We start from the raw sequence: 18937 nt of genomic DNA on the forward strand, positions 1-18937 counted from the left end.
TTTCAGCTTAATAAAGAAACACTAAAAGGGACGATCCTGGTATTTTTGGCCTCGAAGTCTTATAGCTTGTAAAATGAATGCCTTACGACTTATTATAGCAGGTTTATAAGGACAAACTGAAATGAAGGAGTCTTGGTTTTCTGACTGCATAGTTATCAAAGCTCATCTTGTACATGGCTTGGTACCCAATCTGTAGCTAGTCTCTAGCTCATTCCCTTCTTCCGAATGCTGCAATCACTGTTTTGCTGTCAATGTGGATGAAAATTCCATCATCCTATTCACGTTGCAGCTCGGTATTTTCGTCTCTGGTTCCGCAACACCTGACGTGGACCTTATTAGAGTTCTCTCTCTGCGTTAAGCTTGGTTAGCAAGGACCTTTACTGGATACAAACACTGCAGGTGAGAATCAAACCTGCAACTCCTATTCCAAAGGCATGGAGTCTTACCACTACACTGTCCAACTGCTCTTATTTCTGTTTTTATGTCTGTTTATTCATATATATATATATATATATTGTAACAGGGAGAGTGTATGAAATAAGATCTGCCTAAATAAAATGACATATGTTACATTAAAAATAGAAAAGATGTGTGATAAAGGTACGCCTAGCCTGCCTCCAAACAGCTGAGAAAGAGGGAAGGCAAAATTGACACAACACACAGACAAGAGAGTATAGTAGTGTAGAGACTAGAGTAGTGGTTAGACTACACGTCTTTGGAGCAGAGGATCGCAAGTTTGATTCCCACCTGGAGTGTCTGTATCCAGTAAGGGTCCTTAGACTAGAACTCCCCCCTACTAAGCGATCAACAGGGTCCGTGTCAGGTGTTGAGGAACCAGGGCACCCTGACAAGAAGGGAGGTACAAAATAAATGCTATGGCCAGGATGCCAGGTCAGGGGGCGTTATCATCACCCCCATATTAGATCACTACAATAGGGCAGCAGTAATCAGTGAGATGCTTGGCTAAAAGGGCTAGAGGCTAAGATCAAGGTAGTCAACATAGGTGTCAGCAGCTGGAGAGGGACGCAGTGGTCATGATGATCCACTCGACTCTGAGACCATCACAGTGGCCGACTGTCCACTGACCCTCTTCATATGGATTCTTGGTTCTGTATTCTCCTTCCAGGGCACAGCAAAAATCTTCATGTTGGCTGTCCAGTGGATCATCATGGCCACTGCATCCATCTCTAGCTGTTGACACCTTGGTTCTGTGGTCCTGCTTTTGATTTCTCTGGTGTAGTTGTTGATTGGCATATCTCAGGTATGGGTCCTGTACTTCTGCAACCTCCCTCTGTGCTACCCTGATCTTAGCCTCCTGCCCTGTCAGCCAAGCATCTTACTGATTACTGCTGCCCTATTGTAGTGATCTAGTTAGTCTCAATAGATATTGTACACAGTGCTGCATTAACATCTAGCAGACCTAATATGGGGGTGGGGGGTGATGATAACTCCCCCTGACCTGGCGTCCTGGCTCCCCCTTGCCATAGCATTTATTTTGTACCTCCCTTCTTGTCAGGGTGCCCTGGTTCCTCAACACCTGACACGGACCCTGTTGATCGCTTAGTAGGGGGGAGTTCTAGTCTAAGGACCCTTACTGGATACAGACACTCCAGGTGGGAATCAAACTTGCGATCCTCTGCTCCAAAGACGTGTGGTCTAACCACTACTCTAGTCTCTACACTACGAAACTCTCTTGTCTGTGTGTTGTGTCAATTTTGCCTTCCCTCTTTCTCAGCTGTTTGGAGGCAGGCTAGGCGTACCTTTATCACACATCTTTTCTATTTTTAATGTAACATATGCCATTTTATTTAGGCAGAGCTTATTTCATACACTCTCCCTGTTACAATATATATATATATGTATATATGAATAAACAGAAATAAAAGCAGGAATAAAAGCAGCTGGATAGTGTAGTGGTAAGACTCCATGCCTTTGGAAAAGGAGTTGCAGGTTTGATTCTCACCTGCAGTGTTTGTATCCAGTAAAGGTCCTCGCTAACCAAGCTTAACGCAGAGAGAGAACTCTAATAAGGTCCACGTCAGGTGTTGCGGAACCAGAGACGAAAATACCGAGCTGCAACGTGAATAGGATGATGGAATTTTCATCCATATGTGTGTGTATGCAATGAGGACTCCAGATGCCTCTGTGATGACTTTATGTTTCTGTAAGTCTTGGTAACACACGCCCTTTCTTTAGCATTAAATAACTCGTCAAAAACAACCATATCAGAATGATTAATATAAGAGCAAACCTCACACTTTGCCCCCCAAAATTTGTACCTGTCATCTGTTTCAGTGAGAGGTGATCATCAGTCTTTCTGAAATGTAATTCACCATGCTGTCATTTTATACAACACGTTCTGCTCTGCTCTGAAATAACTCGAGAAATGGGTTGAATATTGGTTCAAACACGCAGATTATGCAGAATGTTTTTACAATTTAAATCCAGCACCAGTAACCAAAGCTGAAACTAAGAACGAAGATCAATCAGGGTAAAAACCAAACATTCATCAGCATCAGCGGTTAAACATGGACCATTTGTTACCTTGAATAATTTCACTTTTTCATAATGAGAGGCACAAACTGGGGTTTGTAGAGTGCTTTGGAAAATGTTTTGGTTGTAGTTTAGTTGCAGTCCAATAGGCTCTCGTAACCTGGCTCCAGTTAAGGAAGATTTAGGCAGGCTGTGACCTGTGCATAAATAAAGTAACATACAAATAACCATTTCCTGGATGGAGCCACTTTATTTCTTCATCACTGGAGCCAAATACTTTCCTCAGGATGATGTAGATGCACAGAGAGTATTCATAAAGCTCACAACCCTCACGTCATACTGGGCTCTTTTTGTGCCACTTTTTTCATTCGTATGAACGCCATTTCCGCTGTGTTGGGTGTAACATAGCCAAACTTGCCACCCGGTTTCGTTTTTGTAAAAAATTCAAAATTTCAGTCTGATTTTCTTACATCAGCCTAACACGGCTTAGCAGCAAAAATACTCACACTTGACACCCTAGGGACCGTTTTGTGCCCCATTGAAACCCATTATAAACGCTATTTTTCACGGCAAAAAAATTACGGTCAAATCGATCGTGATAGGTAATGCTTCCGTTTCCGTTTGCAGTAGTGGCCTTAGAGTTGTAATTTTTTTATTTGTCCACCGGGTGGCGCCCTTGCTCCACATTTGACCCCGGGCTGGAGAACAGCGGGCTGCTTAAACAGACCTGCGGGAAACGAAGCCTCATTTCCGGCGTGCAGCAGCGGCTTCGCCCGCTGATCGGGCGGGACCATTTTCGGCCCCTAGGACCGTTTGAGGGTGCATTTTTTTTTAATCAACAGGAAATGACGTATTTGTTGTGACGTGGTATCGGACGTGTGCGCTGGAAAAAGGAGTCCGACGCAACATGCCCCGTTCATCGTCGCGAGTTAACCCGGGAGGATGCACTGATTTCGGCCTAGAGGAGGAGCATTTGCCGCCTGGAGACCATTTTCTGGTCCTGAAAAAAAAAAAAAAGGGCGATCGAAATGAAGGTTGGTGCCAATCTTTAGTCCATCTAAAGGCCTAATTATAATAACAATCAAATATTACTTCAAATGTTTGTTTTTTTTAATATTTCGTTTTGTTTTGGGGGGCTAAAAAAAACGGTGCGCTCATGTAATTAAACTGCGATTAAAAGGGTTAAAACCCCCGAAATATAATTAAAACTTTACATGAATATTTCAGGGAGAAGTAGTTTTAAAAGACTGGCTAATTTAAAGTGGAAAAAAATATGAATATATAATCTTTTTATAGCATTTTTCGGGCGTGGCAGAAAACGGTCCCCAGGGTGATGAACGTAAGTTTTTTAAAGTATGACGTGAGGGTTAAATCATCCATCCATCTTCTTAAGACACTTGACCACTTTATTCCTACATCCCATCAGAAAATTAAGCTCATTGGAACAAGTTAATTTGAAAACCACTGACATTTTTCAGGAATTTGATTTGAATGGCTGCCACTAAACTCAAAATGAATACAAGCATCTCCCCATCCTCCTCATGATCCAAACGCTTGACATAACCAATGAGAGTGAAGGAAAGAAAAAAACAATTTGTTGTAAGGGACAAAAGTTTATTGTAACCCTACAAAAGACACAGGGTGAGAGAGAAAAAACAAAACCGAAACAAAATAAATGAAAAACAAACCAAAAGAAAAGCTTCTCGTTCTCATACAAGTGTCAGAACTATCCATCATACACGGACCACAGTTTAATGATTCTGATTTTTAATATAACATTTGTCGTAATGCGTTGTGTACATACAAAATATAGCAAACTAAATAAGGCAAATAAATAGAGGTACAATTTACAGGAAAATGGAACATTCCTCATGTTTTCATCTTTTTTTTAATCTTAACTCAAACATCAACAAACGTGTACAAAATGCTTTTTTTTTATTTCTCCAACTGTATATCTTTCAGGTGGAGGGTACGTTTTTCTTTTTCTTCCAAACATGAAAATACTGACTCCTCACAATTATACAAGCTCGAAGAACGGGTGCAACTTTTCTCAGGCAGTACAGGCTGTGGTTTAACAGGTGTGTTTCAGTTTGCAAGCAGTTTTCTACGAAAGGAGAAACAATTCACACTCTGTGCACCCATCTTTAGGCATGCAGCTCAACACCATGTAATGACAGAAATGTGGTATTGACATAAAATACCCCACCCACAACCGCCCCCCAATCCCTCTTTTTAATTTTTTTTCTCCAGACTCACCAAACCAGGAGACAGGACCTGCTCTGTACCACAGTCGCCTCTTAGTTTCCCCACAAATCCCATCTCTGCCATTCAACAGACTCTTAAAGTGTTCCAAGCGGCCCAGCCAGATACTCAGCCTCACTTTCCTCCCTTTCCTATAAACACCATCTTTAATTTCTTCTTCTTTTAAATTTTTTATTTTTATTTTGCACCACTCTTTCGTTGCACCCTTCTAGTTTCTTGAGGGACCTCAGCCCTCGCTGCAAATGGAAATGTCCCATCAACAAAGTGCATTGAAACAAGCTACTTATTTCCATCTTTACACTCAAAAAAAAAAAAAAGAAATCAAAAATCATCAGCCAGTCAATGGCCAAATAGACATCCAACCATGTAGCAACACAAAGGTTTTAATACTGACAATACCCCTCAGGAAATAGTCTGCACTACAACACGGGTTAAAGCTCTGAATGAAGGGTTTAAAGAATCTGATGAAGTATAACTCAAAAAGGATCAGAGGCTAGAAAACAAAAGGACTAAAATATACACAAGATGCTGGTTTATTGAGACAAAATCAAGTAATATCCTCTTTTAAAATTTTAAAAGTGTCTGAAAGTTTTAAGTGATTTTGGTTCACTGGTTAATCTCTGGGATACAATTTCTGTCTCACGTTATGTTTTTTTTAACCTCACAGTAGCTTCTCTGTGAATGAAGAAAATGAACTAAAAGTGTGGAAGAACTCATATAAAAGGAAGTGAGTGAGTTTAGCTGTGCACAGGTAACACATAACCCCAAACCTTTCTGAGGAAACATTTAAGTGCACCTGCTGAAGTTATTTGGGAGATACTGGGTAGAGCTGTTTTTGACAGGTTGTGAGGTCAGTGAAGTGCACTATAATCGGCCACAAGATGGCGCCATATCCCCACCAAATTCTGTAAGTTTGCTTTGGAAGCCACAAATACAAACGTGAAAACAGGATGAGAGGCACTTAAAACTGAACGTTTACACAACGAAGAACAGAAAAACTCCAGAAAGGACAAACTGGGGAAGTCGCTGTTAGAAATACAAACATGGTGGGTCGAGACCTCTCTTCTGACTCTGAATGAATGTGATGGTTAACATGTAAATGTATGCTTGATGTTGACTTTACACCCCACGATTAGAGCCGTCTTTGTGTGAACACATTCTGCAGCGAAGCTGAAGCCAAAACCAAACCAACGCAGTGCTCAAAACTGCAATTCCTTTAATGACCACTGGAGGCTTGCTCCAAAAGTGAGTCAATCTCCATAAAACTCCCATGTTAAAATGACCAGCTTAAAGCAAAAATAAACATAGTTTTGGTCTTTTTAGCCACTTTCCTACTTTATAACAATTTTGTTTGTGTAACTCCCCCATTTAAACATTATTAAAGTTAAACATATAATTATTATCAGGTCCGTGGCCTCTTTTACTGACAGATATCTGGCAGGCTTCATCTCCGGAAACTGGAGACATTGATTGGTGTCTGGTTAATTGCATACAGACTATCTGTGCTCCAGTTTTCACAACTAGTTAAATTCTAGTACTTCATCTGTATGTTACTTAGCAGACACAGATAACTGCTAATTAAAGCAAATGTTAGCTAAAAAATTAGCACTCCACCCTCTCATCCAAATATGGTCACTTCTGGTCCAAAAAATAAAAAACAAAACAAAAAACCCTTAAAAGAACAAAACAAAATGAAAAACAAAAAACAAGCAAAAGAACAAGATGGCTTTATAATGGGACTTCAAAAACCAATGAGTGACATCATAGATGCTACATCCATCTTTTAATACAGTCTATGTGCACTGCTATATATATATTTTTGTTTTCAAAAAGAATCAGATGTTAATACTGATTACACTACAGCCTCACTCCTACTGCTCTAAATACTTCAAATACCTTATAAAAAGGAGGTTGGCTTCCCTTTGTGGGCCTGATTTGACTGACTTGATTGACAAGCTGGAGAAAAAGATGAAAGTACAAATTCTTTTCTATGACATGCTCTGATGTTTTTTTCCTGTGTGTGTCCCACCTACCTTCTTTAAGTGTTTTGTTATACCCTGACATGACAATGAGAGATTCATCACATGGTGCGGTGTGACTCTACCACGGAAAAAGCTGAAAATTAAAAAAAGAAAGCAGAGAGATACTGAATAGAGTGAGAATTTAACCTTACTGCAGTAAAGGAACTGCAGCTTGTGCCTTTAAATGAATTTCATGGCATTCCTTCATTATGTTAGTTACAGATAATCTGACAACATACAGGACGCTGTCATTGGCTTGTGGACTTCTGAGTGTAAAGTTTACAAAAAAGCTGCAGTGCAAACAAGACGTACAGATGTGAAAAGTGTGAGCGATTACCTCTTTTTTTTTCTCCTTTTTTTACATAAAGCGCAAAATGTATAGAAATTCACTTCAACGCCAACTTGCAACACCAACAAATAATGCATTGCGTGTACAAAAATCCCAAAACATAAAAAAAGACCTCTTTGCAATTAGCTTGTCTGCATCTAAATATAAATATATATCAATGCCTAATTGCAGTATGTTTTGTATTAATACATTTACATTAGTTTTCTCTTTCCTTTGGCACTGTTAATGCCAGAACGATGTTGGTCAGAGTGAAGGTGAGGCCTGACCCATGTGGCACAGTCATGTTTTAAATCAGGTGGATCAGGCTGAGAAGTTTCCTTGAGCACATCGGGATAGACACGTCCTTCCTGGAGAATGTTGGTATGAATCTGGATCCTTCTTCACTCCTTCAGAAGCCTACAAATCATTCTGGGACGTGTCGACTCCTTGACTTTCTGTGGTTGAGAAGTCTCTTTTCTGGGGAACACCTGATGGTCGAGGTTATTTTTTAGTTCCCTTCAGCTTCTTTTTTCCTGAAATCTGCCTGGAGACGCTTCATAGTCCTTTTACCAATCCTTTGTCTTTGCCTCGTGACTATATACAGTGTGACTGTCCGATCCCAATGTCCCGTGTGCTTTAAAGCCCAGTAGTTAAATGACAGAGCTTTTTCAGCACCGGAGAGCTTGCAGAGGATGTGTGAATGGGGGAGAAAAGTGAAAAAGACTGGGGTGATAGACAGTGAGAGCCTTGAGCACAGTGTTAAAGGATATGGTCAAATGACATGGGCTAATGTGTCACAGTGGTGTGTCCACTTGTCCATCCTGGTAACATCCAGAACAGACGGAGTGGAAATAGCTTTACAAGACCAATCAGAGGAGAGCGCTGCATCCTTCAACACGGCTCGGCCGTTCTTGCAAGTCCAATCCAGCTGTTATTTACATCCTCTACAATGTCAGCGGTCACTGTCCCACAACCTGGACTAAAGGTGTTAAAAGCTCAACGCAATGGCAGATTTAAGGTGGGGGTTTTTTATTCCTGTTCCCCGACCTAGTAGTTAACCTTGGTGACGGTTCTTTCCCGGCCGCCACCCTCCGCCAGCTGATTGACAGAGCGTTTGCGATTTCGCTTGAACTTGTTCAGGTCTTTGTCGAAGACCTCGCCGGAGCGCAAAGCTGAAACCAGGTCGTCAAACTCCCCGCCGACTTCTTCCGTGGTGCCGCTCTTTTTGGCCCGTCGTTCCCGCTCCCGTTGATCCTTAAGCTGGTTAGGAATAGAATACAGAGTTATTGGAAAAAAAAATATTAACTGTCATCACTGCCTCAGGTGTATTCTCTGCTTCTGTGTCTCACCATCGCCTCCATCCGGGCCCTCCGCTCCTCCTCATCCTTGCGTCGCTGCATGTTCTCGAGGTCCTGTCGTGCTTCGGTGAACGACTGCAAGAAGGTGTCGAAGATCCCGAAAAACTCATCCGGCTGCATTCTCCCTTCTTCCTCCCCAAAGTGCTTCAGAGATTTGGCAAACTGCACAAAGCACATATACCGTCATTAATAAACAATTTTAAACACATTGAAACCAAATGCGTCATTATACAGGCTGGACATGAGCATATGAGCCTGCTCTTCAAATTCATCTACTGCCATTCATGCTGGAAATTAACACACACACACACATACACGAGTAAGAAATGACTGCATGATTTGACCACCGTATGTCCACCCAGTTCTGTTCAAGCTGTTCGGTGCTCTGCGCCAGGACAAAGCCTGCGGCCAAACACGCTCTACATTCCCACACTGAGCTTTGTGCTGCAGTACTACAGACCACTACACGCACACACATACACACAGGCCCAGTCACAGTCCTAAAACACAACAAGATACAATCTGTACTGCGCAGAGGCCATGGTTTGAGGCAGATACTAGCAACACATCTGACCAGTTTTGCAAAATAATGTGCGATAGGTTATTTGTGGAAAAATTTGGATTTCATAAAGCGTAACTGTCACACATGTATTTGGTTTAAGACGATAAACAGGCCACACTGAAAGAGTGAAAGTGAGAGTCAGTATTCTTTAAAAGGGTAGCAGCTGTTCATTCTATCATCTGAAAGAAAAAAAAAAACCCAAACATTTGGGCACTTTTATAAATTTTGCAAAAATAAAGTTTCAAAATACACTCAGGGTGAGGCTACATTCAAGCACAATCTGCAAAGCGCATTTGAAGCTGGTTTTTTTTGGCCATTTGGTTGGAACAGAACAAGCTGGGTAGTTATTCTTTATTTATCTCCATTGGGAAAATGTAAAACATCCCAAGTGTTAGGAGAAGCAAGTCCTCAAAAGCCACCTGGGGGCTTTTGAGGGTTCATTCTCCTGTGCCCAGGTCAAGGGCACGGGGGAATGAACCCAATGCATTTTTAACATCGGAGAAAAACATGATCTCCTGGAAAAACTCCAAACCCAAACCATGAGTATTTATCCATACTTTGACTTCCTAGATATCGCTAAAGGCACCATGGAAATCTCAGCTGAAGAAAATGCATGTGATTTCTCAAAATCCAGTTCAGCTTAGTTATTAGTGTACTCTCTCATTCGTTAATTAAATTTCAGTTGAACTTTATTTTATTTATACAGCACCAAACCATCTCATGGTGCTTTTTATTGTAAGTACTTGAATGGTGGGAAATGCGGGGAAAAAGAGAAGAGAAAACAAAAACAACAAAGAATGAAATCAAACTATGGGAGCAGGCAAATGTTGAAAATATATGCCATGCTGAAGACAAAGAGAATGAAAAGAGGAGAGTGTGCATCAAGAGGAGCATCCAATAGTCTGAGCCTATAGCAGCATAACTTAAGGATGGTTCAGGGTCATCTGATCCAGCTTCTAATAAAAGTTTCATCACTAAATTAAAGTTTCATCCTCATCACTGCTTTCATATTCATTTTTGTTTCACTCCTTCCTATTCTCACAGAGTCACATTTAAAGTCAAAATTCCCCAGCTTTTACGGTAAATAAAATATATCTCATCTCAGATCACTAACAAAGAATCTTCATATATTTACTCTTTTGGTTGATTTATTTCAATACAATAAACAATAAATGGTACATGTTAAACCCTTTAGGTAAAAACAGCCTCTGTTGTTCTCTTCTGCACTGTGCTATTATCCTCTGTCTCATCTTCAGGGAGAGTTCAGTGACAGTAAACATGACTCTAGTTTATATGAGGTTAGCATCATACTGTAAATGGTCCTCGTGTTGTGATAAAACCATCCTGTCATTATGGTACTAGTCTCCATGGCAACCCCACCGTCATCACTCTCTCTCTCCTAGTAATTATGTGTCTGGTCAAATCTGTTTCCTCTCGTCCCCTTGGGTCTGAGCTAAATGAGTAAACACACACACGCGCGCATGCACACACACACGTACTCCTGCACACACAATAAAATGAAGAATGTGAAGTTACAACACTGTGCAGCTCATTTCACACAACCACTAAAATAAACACAGGCAAGCTCTGTGAGAGAGCCAATTATCTCTTTGCATTCTCTGATTATTTATTGTGCCTTATTTTTATTAATAATAGATTTTAAATTACGACTTTAAAAAAATAAATAATAAAACTGTGTTTGTTGTTCAAAAATACTCTATGAAAACCTATATGACTGATCTGTTTACACATTAGATAAATCATATTTTATCCAACATGAAAACCCTGTACGAGATGATCGGTCCTCCTTTGATGATCAGTGAGCAGCGGTGTGCTTTCATGCTTAGAAAAAGCACCGTAGATGTAATTTTTGCTTTGGAAGATGAGATGTTGATGGAGAAGAACAGAAACAGTTGCTTTGTGTCTTTGTGGATCTAGAGCTAGGGTACCAGGGGAGAAATCATTGTGCTCTATGAGAAAGTTAGGTGAGACTGGGGTATGACATGTATAAGGACAAGTGTATGCTAGGAGTGACAGATGGGTTCAAAGTGGGAATGTGATTACATTGGGGATCTACGCTCCTTCTTGTTTGCAACAGTGATGGACAGGTTGACAGATGATGTCGGGCAGAAGTCTCTGTAGACTCTGATGTTTGCAGATGACATTATGATCTCTAGTGAGAGTAGGGAGGAGAGTCTGGAGACCAGATTGGACAACATTAGAAATGAGCACATCAGAGAGATACCCTACCCTAAAGGTAGCAGCTGAAAGAAGCAGATGATACAGCTTCACAAAAAGTGATAAATGCTGTCAGTACTCAGCTTTTAGAGGCAATTTATGCACCTTAAAATTAATTAATTAATTACAAAAATAGTCAAAGGAAATCCTAGGGTAAGTACAGTTGCTGAATGGAGGCATTTATTACAGCATGACACACTAAAAAGCCCCAACTGACAGAGAGGAGGATGCATATGCACAGTCAGCCTCACCAAGTCATTTGTCTGGAGGCATTGGCTAATACGAACATGCTGCCAAGCAAGCTAAAGAGGCACTTAGAAAGTAAACATTACTTCTGAGAAAAACTCTGGCTACTCAAAAGAGTGCTGGCTCTGACTCAAGCATCCTCCAATGCTTAAACATCAGATACTCCAAAATCCAAGTACTGATCAGCCACAACAACCTGCTGGCCTAAGATCATGTAGGCACCAAAACAGCTCAATGAAACCTAAAGGTTCCCAGTTTAAACTTGTAGCAAGACGATCAGTGTTACATCTTCTGGTGTATTTCCAGATGAGTAAAGGTTCTAGACAACTTTCATTCATTTTGGTATATATGCTTACAATCTGAGCAATGCTTCTGATTTTGAGTCTACCATATCTGCAACCAGTCAGACTCAAAATAATTTAGCAATTGTTTACTTCTTAAAATAGTCAGAGGCTCTAACAGAACTGCAAAGAGCAAAATATGTCTACTAGCTGGTAAGTTAAGCTTAAGCAGACCCTTTAACTTTAACAATAACAACGACAACAACAATAACGGTGGTTAACACTGTTGCCTCACAGCATGAAGGTCCTGAGTTCAATTCCATCATCAGGTCGGGGTCTTTCTGTGTGGAGTTTGTATGTTCTCCCCGTGCCTGGGTTCTCTCTGGGTACTCCGGCTTCCTCCCACAGTCTAAAGACATGCAGTTAGTGGGGATATGTTAATTTGAAACTCTGAATTGCCTGTGGGTGTGAATGTGAGCGCGAATAATTTGTCTGTGTCTATGTGTTAGCCCTGCGACAGACTGGCGACCTGTCCAGGGTGTACCCCTGCCTCTCGCCCTAAGACAGGTGGGATAGGTTACAGCCCCCCCGCGACCCTGAAAAGGATACGCGATAGAGGATTGATGGATGGATAATAATAATAATAATAATGACAACAACAACAACAACAACAGGCAAATGTGAAAAATGCTGTGATGGATTAATTTGATCATGTCTCTACAGGGTGGTCATTATGTGGATCTTTAAAGACTTAATAGACAGAGTTAATAAGTACCTGTAAGATGGCAAAACAGGCACTGTATTAAAACTACAGTTCAGAAAGCGTTGGAGAAGGTTTAGCAGCAGTATAAAGAAAAAACGTCATTTAAAACAAATGGACCCAGACATCCAGGGACTCTGGTTTGGTTGTATGAACAATGAAAGTGACTTGAAAAGCTCTGTTATGAAGGCAGATTGATGACCAGGAACAGTCTGCAATGTTCTTTTTGGTGGCCAAATTCACATTAGTTCTTGAACTTTTTCAACAGGCCACCTTTACCACTATTGCTCATAATTCTTTTAATCTTTTGATTTTTCATTCACTTGGCTTTCTCTCTGACTTTTTTTTGACAAAACATGAAGCTTTGATTCTTAACTTATGGGTCTGAAAATGTAAGCCAGTGCTGAGTTTTTTAAACAAGCATTCTTTCTAACAGCCAGCAGGGGGTGTCTCGTCTGGTTGTAAAAATATGATCGTGTAGAAGCCTTTAGGAAAATGTACCTTGTTCTGTAAGATCATTTAACAGTTAAAAAGGTCTCCACTGCTAGTTTCAAGTCTTACTAAACACAACATGATGTTTCTTTTGTAAATTAATGACCATATTAGAGTTAGAAAGAAGGGTGAAACGGGGTAAATATGCTTATCTTTATATAAAATCTTTGACTGTTAATATAAACCAATCCTGGCTTTTTTGAAATAATTCCATTCCCTCCTCTTGAAACGTCTCTCTCTATAACTCACAAGAACAACCGTAATCCTTTCTAGTGATTTTTCCACTGTGTGTATCTCCATCGCTGACATGCATGCAGACATGCTTGTTGCCATGGATGCTGTGTGAGCCTCAGCAGGCTGCCTGCTCCATTTAGTCGTTTTCTACCTTGTTGAGGATGAAGCGTACGCCCACGCTTCCATCTTTTTATTCCTCTGGAAACTTAACAGGGCGTCAGAGGGCCTCGACAAGCACTGAATCAGTGTGTCAGACTCCCCACTTAACAACCACACAGGCACAGTCTGGGCTGGTGAACACAGGTCTTTTTGTTTTACAGCGGTGCCCAAATCCTCCCCTTCTCTTCCAGTGACATTCCAACTAGAACATTTTCCCTCCATTTTTTTTTTTTTTTACTGACCTCCTCCTTCAACAAATAATTAAGCAAAGACGAGGCTCAACCTGAAACACACGTCCTCCTTTCAATTGGTTCATGGCATAGACTGTATGTAAAATATGCAAATGGACAATGTGATGCCACTTGTTGGCTTTTTGAAGACAATTTTGATGATAAAATGTGCTAATACTAAGATTCATAAGGTTTCAGTGTGCCAGAATCGACATGCTAAATGTGCAGCAGATCTCCCAAGGCCTGGAAATTAAATAACGCGTTCACATAAATCTTTTCAACACTTTGGGATTCTCAAAGTCCCACTGATATCTTCAACTTACATACCTCCTGCTATACATCAATACATGAGACAGCATGGTTCAAAGGGCATTTGTCCCAGTGGTAAAAAAGAAAAGTGTGTGGATTTAAAACACTAACATTCAGAGACAGACACAAAGAGAAGACGTGGGGGGAGTACGGGGTAATCTTTCAATGCTGGGTTTCCCCGACCTGCCTAAAGTCATCCCGCTGGACAAAGAGGGATGCTCAGAAGTTTCTTTTCCCCCCCATCAGTTTCTGTAATTTTCATCTTTCCTGCTATTCTGTCTTTCTGACATGAAAGCTTGGCAAGTTGCCTCGCCACCCACACGCTCATATGAACTTACACTTACAGTACGACCCAAATATGAGCGGTTAAATATTTGGTTACCTTGTCCTTGGCTTCACTCAGCTGGTCCTCCAGTTCAGAGAAGCTGAAGCCAGCCACCGTGATGAAGTCACCAATCACGGCCACAAACTTATCCCCTCGTTCCCTCGTCCTGCTCTGCTGGTAGTGCAGCTCCTGATGCGGGTAAAACGAGACGAGAGGCGTGTGATTGGTCGGTCTCTGAGGCTGAAGCATGCTTCATTACAATTAGTTTCACTTGAGCTTTCTTGGAACTCGGATGAGCGTATTTGTGCTGTAGCGCTCGTGTTCGCGTGTGGCAGAAAACATGACATGTCGCTTTCTGTGTCGCAGAGCGTGGAACATTACCAGCATTTAAACACCTCGCCCTGCTGCCCATCTCTGCACTACTCGAAAACATAATTACAGACAGGAGAAGAACCGATGGGAGGGAGCGTGACACAAACGCACAACAACTTACCGCCTCCAGTGCCTTCAGTCCACTTCTGATACTATGCACTTCTTTTTCCAACTCTGACAAACTGCAGAAGAAGGAAAGACAAATATGAAGACAACATTTGTTAGCTGTTTATTTATGTGTGTCACAACTCACATTGTCTGTTGCTTTTTATCAAGAATTTCCTCAACATATTAAAAATCATAAACAATTTTACTCAAGTAACAGCTGACACGGTCCTACTGTAACCACATGCAGTCAGAGGGAGAAATGCTCTTTTCCCTCAAGTGAAATATTGCACACTTACTTGACTTTGGCAGCTTCTTGTACGCTGCCGAGGTCCTGCTGGATGTGAAGCGTGTCCGGGTAGTTCTTCTCAAAGATCATGATCAAGTAGTGCAACATGGTTATGTTCCTATCGAATAATAAATAAAAAGAAAAATAGAATCAAGCAAAACAGAATTAACCAAAGTAATTTATGGAAGGATAAGGAATAGCCTCCTTTATTTTTGCTCACTTTATTTAAAACACAGGTCTTTGCTATTATTTCCATACTAACTATAAGATACATCAACATATACAGAAATTGCACTGGCACAAGAGTTGCAGTACATGATATTTACTGATAGATGTGCTCAGTGAGTGCACCCGCTGAGCATGGCACAGTTCTGTGCATGCAACTGATGCAAGCAGTAGCTCTCTTGAGTTAGGATTTAGTATAACTTTGCACAATCAACATCAGTATCTGAGAGGTTTTTTTTTACCATTTAAAGATAAGCAATTGCAACATGAACATGAGACAGAGCTGAGATACTTAATCCTAAGGCAAAGGTGTAAAGTAAACTAATAAAAGGAAACAAATGTACTTGTTTCAGTTGTATTAGGGCTTAAGGTTTGAATTATTAGGGCCGTGGGCTCTTTGACTGACAGGTAGATGGAAACACAGCCAGCTGTGGTTGCTAGCTGCCTGCTAGGATTCAGCTCAGCCTGTTAGACCATTGAACTAGATCTCGGGAGCATGTTTGTGCTGCTGGTGTTCTTTAGATAATTTTTAATGCACCTACAACTTTTAATGCTTGCTGTGCGGGTAACTGTACTGACAGACCATCCAAGAAGTCTGTTGTCAGCTTTTAGAAAGTGAAATATTCTTGGATTTTATTCAGCATTTCTATCCGTTTTATGCACCCATAAGTCCTATAAATGCAACTTGCTAACCGAGATTGCTAAAACTGTCAACTAACCTATCCAAATAAACTAAAGCACTTATCCAAATGTAGTCACTCCAATAAACAAGCAGGCCCGCAGCACAAGTCAACACTTGTAACAAAGTGGATTAACTGAAGACAGCCCACCTGTCTATGCTGGACTTGGTGTCAGCGATCTTGTTGAGGCTGGAGATCTTAAACCCGAAGGCGTTGCCTCTCTGGCCTTTGTTCATGAAGTTGCCGAAGGCCAGCACCACCTCCAGGACCTGAGTCAAACGTTTGCTCCGGACCACCTCCTTGGACGCGTTCAGGATGGCTGTAGGAAAATGAAGAGGGAGAAAGAGAGAGAGAGAGAGGGTTGCAGCTGGAGACATCATTTAGCTGGTGACTGATATGTGTGCACTCTCAGCTTTTCATATTACATAACACTCTGGGCTTTCACCATCTCCTTCCATTCTGTTACTCTACTCAAACCCACAGACACGCATACAACCTAAAAATCACCATCCTTTCCTTCATTTCTAACATCCTTCATGATGAGTGATCAATATTTCCCAAAAAAACTGGGCAGCTCGGTGGGGAAACCCATCGAGTCCTTCCATCCATCCATAAAACAGCAGAGGGAGGGAATATTCCAAACATAACTCTGTAGTGTCAGCCTCTTTCCTCCAGAGAGCTGCAAGGTCTGGCAAAGTGCAGGTGGTTCCCTGTCTCCACAGAGGAAACCTCAGTGTGAATGTGAAAATCATTAACAAGTTTCATCTTGTTATTGTTGCAGTTCTTTGTGCTGTGATGCAGCATGGGAATCAGTCTTCTGGCTCTGCTGTCAGGGTTCTGAAAGGCTTCTATTGAACCTGCTGGGTGGTCCAGGGAAATATAGACTCATGCAGAGTATATGACAAAGCAACATGAATAATAAAAGGGGATGAACACTTTATTACGGTCATCCACAAACTGTGGTTTGCAAATATTTTGGGATTCTGGAGGTCTGAGTGGATCCACCAACTCACAGGATGCCTGTACTTTATTTCCAGTCCATCGAGGGATCAGAAGCAGAGGCGCCGAATTCATTTTAGAAGAGGGGATCCAAAAAAAGCAAACAAATAAAGTCTGTATCCAGAGAGATCTGGACCGGAAGTGAAGCTGCTGTTTATGACTAAAAAGCATGTTTTACTACACCGGTGACATTTTTAGAATGTGACCAAAGTGAATAAATACTGTGGACATGACATGCAAAATGTCACTTAAGTAACAGTAACAGTGTTACACACGCGCTGTATGTGTGGTTAATAAAAGCATTTTGCCCGTATTCATTATGTGTGTTAATGCTACATAAAACACAATCTCTGCAAGCTGTGCAAGACATTAAAGACAGTTGACAATTGATTTTCACCACTAGGAGGATGAGGATTTTTTGTGCTTTTTGGCTCCTACTTCAATCACTGGTGATTAGCTGTAACATTTTACTTGTTCCCAGACAATCTGACAAATGTCTCACAGCACACACAAGCTGAACTACCAGTCAGCAAATAAAACGTTGCTCTCATAAGTGATGTGATGCTCATCAAAGGCCAGAAAAAACATTCCGGATTAGCAGAGCAGTGTCTTTAAAGTAGATCTGGCTCAAAGAGACTCAGTCACAACACACCCTGTGCATGCACGTGCATGCACACATGGCTATGAACCTCACTGGAAGCCTTTTCCCTCACTCTTTGAAGTTAGCTGCAGCATTTACAAGAGACGCTCTCCCCTCTTAACATAGGCCAGCTTTCCAAAACAGCCTCCCTGGTAACCTGAAAGCTGGCTTGATGGGGGAAAAAAACCCATACATAGTTGACCGTCCTCTCGCATCATGCACACGCACACACAAATTTAACTCAAAGGTAGGATTGTGAAAAAGCTTTGGTCTTGGTGTTCGCGGCTGATGACATTTCTAGTGTGGGAAACGTTGTTTTGTTTCTGGGTGTGTAACTGTGTGCCCTAAAAAGAAAATAAGTGCTCGAAAATGTAATCTTCTTTTCCATTTTTCTGTCAAACTGCGTCAAAAGACTGTTTGACGACAGTTCTGATGCATGAATCGAATCTAAGGTCAACTAATATTTCTGGCTTTCTAAGGAAAAGCTGCCATTATGCAATATTTTATGACTGTCTCCACCCCATCTCATCTGAAGCAATCAGCTGCAAGCTCCATTCTTGCTCAACATAATCTGTAAAAATAGGTCACAAATACATAACTCCATTTTATGGCAACTGTGTGTGTTTTTGTTTTTCCTCTCATTACTCAGCAGCAGCACTGAGGGGCACTGGCATTACAGTTCTGTTTTAAAAGCCAAATAATCTAGTTAATTTTTCACTGTTTGCTTTTCACTGTTCATATAATTAAACATTTTTTTAACCATATTTCTCTTTTCCTTTAGCTGCCACAAAATTTAAATCCCTGCTGGATTTGGTTTCCTCACATCAGCGCACATGTGCAGCTATGGTGCAGAGAGAAGTAGCAAGAAAAGCCTTGATGAAAACATGAAGCAAAATTTTCATGCACATAGAAAGCCAATGCAATGACCGGGCATTGGCACAAGTTTGAGCAGGGCAACACAAATGGAGGTGAATTCCCGTTTGCACGAGTGAAACTGTCACTGATGTGTTTTATACAAAAATGGGGATCCAAGAAACAAAGTTCATGTTTACATAACCTTACAGTGGCCTGTAAGGTTATGTTTGTTCTTACCTTCAACCTTGGGCTTTGTTTCAGCAAGACGCTCTGCAAACTTCTTCTTAAAGAACAGAGCCTGCAGTCTCTGCTGGTAATGGTCAATTCTGTTGAGGAGAAAAGAGTGACAGAGGGGGGAAATGGGGGGAGGTGAGTTACATCTGTCTCCAGGGGAGTCCAAGTTCAAAGCTAGAAGTCACTCAACTGTGCAAAACTCCCTCTCTCAGTTTTCACTGCATTATCATCCAATAAACG

The 18937-nt window shown here is 41.2% G+C and overlaps 1 protein-coding gene across 1 annotated transcript in view; it reads right to left on the reverse strand.

Annotated features, from left to right (window-relative positions):
- Positions 1–4725: 4725 nt before the first annotated feature.
- daam2 (dishevelled associated activator of morphogenesis 2) overlaps positions 4726–18937 on the reverse strand; it is an 84539-nt gene continuing 70327 nt past the window's right edge. The window contains exons 20-26 of the mRNA XM_085342381.1: positions 18701–18789; positions 16120–16288; positions 15075–15182; positions 14792–14852; positions 14356–14487; positions 8454–8624; positions 4726–8364 (exon numbers count right to left, since the gene is read on the reverse strand). Coding sequence (XP_085198507.1) covers positions 8152–8364; positions 8454–8624; positions 14356–14487; positions 14792–14852; positions 15075–15182; positions 16120–16288; positions 18701–18789 — 943 coding nt within the window. The 3' untranslated portion in view covers positions 4726–8151. The remainder of the gene's footprint in view (positions 8365–8453; positions 8625–14355; positions 14488–14791; positions 14853–15074; positions 15183–16119; positions 16289–18700; positions 18790–18937) is intronic.

The sequence above is a fragment of the Diplotaxodon limnothrissa genome, linkage group LG19, assembly GCF_057381915.1.
Source record: "Diplotaxodon limnothrissa isolate DT_005_m linkage group LG19, D_limnothrissa_male_GT1.1, whole genome shotgun sequence".
In the NCBI taxonomy this organism is placed as follows: Eukaryota; Metazoa; Chordata; class Actinopteri; order Cichliformes; family Cichlidae; genus Diplotaxodon; species Diplotaxodon limnothrissa.